We start from the raw sequence: 7,111 nt of genomic DNA, 5'->3' as shown, positions 1-7,111 counted from the left end.
TAAGTTAGAACACTTTCTCATTTAATTTGAAAAAATTAAATGGATTAAAGTATGGATTAAAATAAGAAAATCGATTTGTTTTTGAACGTTTAAACAATTTAACTTTAAATCAAGTAAAGACAATGAAAACACAGTATAATTTCTTTTACAACAATTGAAACATTAACGTCCATCAAAAAGTAAACTTTTTTTCGGCACCAAAATTCATTGAATGGTTTGGCTTAGATTTTTAATCTACTTTTCCACCTCCTTAACAATTCGATTCTTAAGTAAAATAACGAACCTTTCATCGTTCAAACAGATTTTTTTACTAAAATATCCAATTAATTTTAAAGATATATTTAGAATCAATCATTTTTATTTCCTACATAACATTTTCCATTTATCAAACCTAATATTTTTTTTGAAATGGGCATTTGGGAGAGAAAAAATCAACATATTTAATAACGGAAATTCTGAAGCTCTTAAAAACAAGCACCTAAATGCAAATGAAAAAAGATTGCAATTTTTGGGAATACTATATTCAAAATTTTTTGTAATTAATAAAACATTAACTTTTTTCAAATTGAAACCACTCGGAAAAAAGAGAACAATATATAATAAATACAAAAAATGGAACAGTTTATATATCTGTGTCAATTACGCTAATATGGGGTTTTTATTCACTGCGATGCTTCCCCTTGCTGCGCAAAACAAAGTTTTGATAAACTCAATATCGTCTTTCTCAGTTTAATGCCCTCTGCGAACCTCCTGTTGTCTTGGCTTCTTTAACCCTTTGAATAGTATGTCCTTGGGGTTAAGCCATATCTTTGTCTTTCCCGCCTGCTTTGGCCACTGAAAAGTGTTGCACTTGTTAGATTTCATAAAGTTAAATTTCCGATTTCACCAATCACATGTCGGCAACCCTTCTCCAATGTACCATCTATTTGATCTAACAATGGCAGGCTACCAAAATCCTCCTTCTTTATGATTGTTCTTTAATGGCTCTGGTTTCTCTTCTGGGAATCATCCTCATTTTTTGGTATAGTTTTTGTCATCATTATTTAATAATTTCAAATTCTCCCTTGTAAACATTTGCTGCTTTTTATCTTGAACGGGTGTATCTCTGTCTGAAATGTTGGTGTCACATTTCAGGCTCTGATGGTTTTAAATTTTCATGTTTTCATTTTTGGGGTTTCGATCAGACCTGATCAATTGAGCGGCTTTTCCAGTGCGAAACATAACTCTCCTGTTCTACAATGTTTACACAGTAGCAACTCACATCTGCAACATGGACAACTCCAGGTTCTTTTTTCCGCCCACGACTGCGTGTAATTTCATCGTAACTTGAATTGGTTTAACTACGGTGCGTCCGATTTCTTCTGTCTTTTTCTGGCATTCTTCTCCGGAGACAAAAACGAACTCCACACTCTTCATCGAGCAATCAGAAGACTGGGTCCATGCAAAAAACTCATAAGCGTCTTGTATTGTTGTTTTCCCCATATTGACTGCTTCGTCCGCCAATCTCTTAGTAAGTCCTCCCAGTCCGTCGCATGGACCCTTGCCATGTCCTGCCTCGAAATAATTCCATGTAGCTTTTACTCCGTACATCTGCTCATGTCTGTCAATTGCGTCAAAGATAGTTTTGTTCCTATACTGACTTGTTGGGCTGTCTGTCCAATAATGAATCCTCTTAAGGCTTGGGACCAACTTCTTCACGCGTGGGATTGCTTGATCTAAAAAGGCAAGTACTGTGGACGAATTATGTGCTTGTTCATCAGAAACAATTTCAATACTTTTGTGTGAGAGAATACCATCTTCTCCTTTGAAATATACCACTATCGGATGGAGAGTCACTCCAGTCTTGTTCCAATACGCTGTTTGTATTTCTTCAACCGATTTACATGTGTAGTTCTCGGCGAAATCCACGTGGAGTATTGCCTCGTTATCATTCAGATTTTGTTTCAATTGACTTATTTCTTCATACTGTTTCTTTACCCGAAATACATGTTCACAGAACTCTTGCATCTGGTTTTTAACGTATTTAGAAAAATCTGTTTTACTAAACTCATTTTCTACAATTTTCATAATCATTTTCTTTCTCCCCTTTTCTTCAATTGGAACACGTTTCCACTGTCCTAATTTTATTAAATCCGGCAGTTCCTGCTCCAAGATATTTTTCACATTTTCATCTTTCACAAACTCTTCTGGGTTGACTTGTACATTGAATCCACATCCTCTTAATGCTCGTGCAGATAAAGCCATATTTTGGTGTTTAGTGCAAAGACATGAGCTACGGGTGATGAAAGCAGAAAGTTTTATGTGTCGAGGCCTTAGTCTACAAAAGGAGGCAAGCGACAGTTTTATATTTAGATTTTCACTTAAAAACTTTTGGTGTAGATTTTTCATATAATCAGTTAATGTTCGCGTCTGCTCTACTCCTCCTCCTGACTTCAGTTTGTCTCTCTTGCCTGGGTTAGCTCTGGAGTTGTCATCTCTAGACAGAAACTCAAAAACGTTCGTTTTATATTTTCTAGTTTCTCGCTGCCTAGTTATTTTATGCATACTTAAGCCTTTCAGACAATTTCTTGCCAAACCTGTATGCCTGCTCACTGACTTCTTTAAGCCATACTTCTTAAGTATAGAGCCAACATGCGTCCTGAGTGAACCTTTTTCAGTCGCCTTTATACCTCTTTTCTCTTTTTGCATTTGACTTTGAACCGCAAAGCTGAAAAGAAGCTGTTTTTTGACTTTCGATTGTTGTTTGTGTGAAAGTTTAGCTGTTTTCATTAAATGCTTTGTTTTTGATTTTGGCGTTGATATCTGTTCGTTTTGCATTGAATCTTCACTCACTTTTATTACATTTGTTTCAGTGCTTTCCGTAGTTTCTTTTTTTGACTTTTTAATTCTCTGCAAACTTCGGAGGGTTCTTTTGTATTTCAACTGTAGACTTTCATAATTAGTCTTAAGTTTGCTTAGTTCCTTTTGTTTCTTGGCAAGTGATCTGGATAATCTTTTTCTTGGCCCATTTCTTCTGTTTGGAAATTGCAAGTTGACAACAAGCGGAGACTTTTATGAATTACCTGTGTCGTAACCACTTGTCTCCTGTGTCGGTTGATGATCTATCTCTCTTATTTCTCTTTCAATTTTCTTCTTTTGTCGATAACGTTGTAAATACTCCTTATTCTTTGCATTGCGTTTTAATTTGTCTCTTTTTGGTAACATTGAGGAGGCTACGCAATTTTGTTTTTTTCTGTTCCGTGCTTGTAAAAGATATTCTTGATATTTTTCCGGGTCTTGTTTCATTCTTTTACGATATTCTCGCATGATTTCAGCTTTAGACTTCGCCATATTTTTCTGTAATAAGAAATAAAAAGTTATTATTGCCCAGAAGCTTCAAATAACTGGCTTGAAATAGACTTTGTTTATTGAAAGGTTCGTGACCTATGATAACGAACCTTTCATTGAAAGAAATGATTATTCTATTATGTTACCCACATAAATATAATTTATCTTTATAAATTTGATTATAATTTTCTTTTTATTTTAAATTTATAATCCAAACATATAATGTTTGTATGATTTTTTATATAAATAAGCCTTTCAAGCGAAAACCAGCTAATTAACCCTTTTTTCAAATTTTCTGATAGGAATAAGACATGTATATGATGTATTTTTTCTTTACAAACATGATATGATCACAAGGTTTAACTAAATTATTATAATACACATAGCAGAATTAGATATATTATGTTATTCATATAGACTATCATAGGAAAGGTTCGTGACTAAGGGTAACGAACCTTTCCTTGTTTGCTATCCAAAATGGTATTGATAAACATCATAAAGCTATAAATTCGCTCATTTTATTTGAATACAACATCGTTTGTGACTCAGTATGCAACAGAAAATTTTCTTTATATCTTATAATAATAAAAAGATATAAACGCCACTTACCGAAGGGTTTTGATGAAAATTTTCGCTTTGTTTATCACATGCCCAGCAAATATTAAACCGCCATTTTAGAAAGAAGTGCAACGTCACAATCCCAATGACGTCATAGTACATGTGTTTGTTAACCGTAGCTGTTTACATACAAGTATAGTGTATTTAACATCGTGAAAAAGATATAACCGCACGAACCTTTCATCACGAACCTTTTCTCAGCATATTTCTTTTCGATAATGTTGCTTATAAAACTACAAAATGTAACAATTTCGGAATGATATACTAATTGCGGCACAACTAAGTAAATTTAATGTGTTAGGATTACATATGACAGTCATAAACCCTTAAAATCAGGTAACGAACCTTTCAATCTTAACTCAAACCATGAGACAACAATAAATTCTACATAAATATTTAAAAAATCGTGCAGACTATGCACATGGTGGTAATATCTTTTTTTATATTGTTATATTTATGCGAAAAAGATCACTCAATGTTGTTAAATGTTTAAAAATTCTTCATTTGCAATGTATGGTAAAGGCGATAACGAACATTTCATACTATTCGGCGACAAACCCTTTTCATCAACCATTTCTCACAAGTTATTGTTAAAGAGGTCTAATTTACAGATTTATATTCGTAAATTATTCCCATATAATACGGCATCAAACAAAATGGAAATAATAGAAATGAAGCATCTAAATACACATTCATTATTTATCATTTGAACAGCGACAGTCACGAACCTGTCATTTTCGTAACTTAAGATGATTATGATTCAACACTTTTTCAACATAAATCAACAAGATATTATGTGTTATTTTACGTAACATCTACCTTCTTAAATTAGCATAGAATTAGAGAAAAACAATCTCTAAGAAATGAGATAGACGGCGGCGACAAGCAAAAACTGAAGGTGTAAATTCTAACTGAGAACGGCCGTATGGTCAACCGCACATATATCTAAGGAATTAATATAAGTGTTATGTTTATTTTCCAATCAATATAAATTGTAAAATGATCCACTTTAAATTTGCTTAACAAAATATATTTTATTTTCCTTTAGATGTCAAATAGATCTATATACAAATTATCAATGATTACACCCCTGTTTTTCACGCGTTAAAACACGGATTTATATTACAATTTAATAGTAATTTAAATCCGTGGTTAAAACTACTTTCAGCCCGTATTAAGTCCGATGTTATTATTTACAAGTTTGCTTCTTTAAAAAGAATTAACATACGAGTGGCATTTTTGTTGTTCAAATGGCGGGAAAGTAAGAAATTCTGACTGGGCTAACAATAGTAACATAACAGTGTTCAGCGGTAGAAGGTCACCGGCCTATCAAAGAAATCCTATACTATCTTGTGTTCCCAGTTCACCGTCATTCGTCATTTGTCATTGTCTGTTCCTCTTTTTTCATACATCAACGATCTACCACTAAGGCCCATCTCTTAGCTCATCGTCGGATACCCACGGCCGAACCATTAACATTTATCACATTTATTTGCATGTTATGTGACATGTTTATCAATCGTGGGTATCCGACGATGCTCTTAGCTGTACGTACACCATAGGCCTAGTGCAAATGACACTCGATCACTTCTCCGTCAGAATCTCTTGAAATTAACTCTTTTAAAATTATCTTCATAGGCCTAAGTTTAAATCTTGGGAGAGAGACTAGGCCCTGGAATTTCATTAAATAAAATGGTTGAGAAGGATGCTGCAAACAGAACTTATATAAATACGTTCACAAGAGCGCAAGTCAAAATTTTGATCAATTATTTGGCACCTCTGGCATGCAAACATCTTAAATCTACACATAACTGCAGGCAGGTATTATGTAACAATTATGATTTCACAAGTAGCGTCACCAATATGTTACAGGAACTTTATTGGAATGTTTTGTCTCAAAGAAGGTTCCATAATTCACTGATATTTTATACCAACTTCAACATCAGCAAGACCGCGCACATTCACTCAGTTCCTACCAGAAACTTAAATTTTCTCATACCTCACTGTCGTACCCAATACCATCTGAACTCTTTCTTTTCTAGAGCTTTCCGCAACTGGAATAGCCTTCCAGGTCATATTCAACCTAGTCACAGCCCTAATATTTTCTCAGAAAGTTTTGCATCGATTAATTAACATTTAAAAATCCTACCATGATATGTTTCTTTTTAATAATCTGCACTCTGTTTCTTTTATCCTTTTATTTTCTAACGGATACACTTATATCTTATATAATTTTAGATTTATTATACTGTTGATCCTGTCATAATTTGCATGGATTTTTCGGGAGTAACAAGTAAGAAGTATTTCGGCAATCAACGTTTTTATTTTATTTTGAAAACGATTAACAGTACACAGTATATGTGTATTTATTATCTTTATTTATCATTTACAATACTCAAACTACAAATTATAATACCTATAAATAAATTAAAAATTATACACGTATATAAAAATGTTTCTTTTTAAGATTTATTGGAACTGAATATATAAATCCGTTCTTCACGATATGTCAAAAAGTCCGTGTCATATTTTAGTAATACCACATTTGTGATAATTTAGCAACAAAACTCTCATCAAAATTGTATATTGCTTTAAGGGAACTAAAAACTAAGAACTCTAGATAGAAAATGCAGACAATATGTGTATACATGCGATACAGGTATGGTATGGTATGGTATGGTCAATGCGATACAGGTATGGTATGGTCAATGCGATACAGGTATAGTATGGTCAATGCGATACAGGTATGGTATGGTCAATGATGGCTGATAAAAGCAATACGTCATATCAGACTCGAATTTGTATAAATAAGAATAACTTTTTGTAGAAGTGTGTTCACAGGCAAGTTAACTACCTCTATAATTTTGCCAGGAAATCATTTAGAAAATAGGTGATCTGTGTTATAATATAGCAAGGTATGGAGTCCAGATTAACAAAGGCCTGGGTGATTAATCACAAAACGACAATTCAGGTTGAAAATAAGTCTGACAACCATTTTTAATTTTAATATGCATATACACGGGTATGATGTACAATTATAAGCGACAGTTTGGCATTTTGTACTTTACCATAAAAATAAGTATATAAATTCATGTACCGATTACTTTTAAAAATCGATATATCTACTCTGTATATAAAGTTGTATCATAGTTTGGAGACCTTTCTG

At 33.1% G+C, this 7,111-nt stretch overlaps 1 protein-coding gene across 1 annotated transcript; it reads right to left on the bottom strand.

The window, feature by feature from the left end:
- Positions 1–3,051: 3,051 nt before the first annotated feature.
- Positions 3,052–6,021, bottom strand: LOC132734141 (uncharacterized). Its single transcript, XM_060720856.1, has 2 exons — positions 5,965–6,021; positions 3,052–3,336 (listed from the first exon to the last, which is right to left on the bottom strand). The coding sequence occupies exons 1-2, from the start codon at positions 6,019–6,021 to the stop codon at positions 3,052–3,054; spliced, it is 342 nt and encodes a 113-aa protein (XP_060576839.1).
- Between the last annotated feature and the right edge of the window lie 1,090 nt (positions 6,022–7,111).

The sequence above is a fragment of the Ruditapes philippinarum genome, unplaced genomic scaffold (genome assembly GCF_026571515.1).
Source record: "Ruditapes philippinarum isolate M1 unplaced genomic scaffold, ASM2657151v2 ctg704_1_1_1_1, whole genome shotgun sequence".
Classification (NCBI taxonomy): domain Eukaryota; kingdom Metazoa; phylum Mollusca; class Bivalvia; order Venerida; family Veneridae; genus Ruditapes; species Ruditapes philippinarum.
Note: the sequence above shows the minus strand (reverse complement) of the source record. Positions and strands in the feature narration are given on the sequence as shown.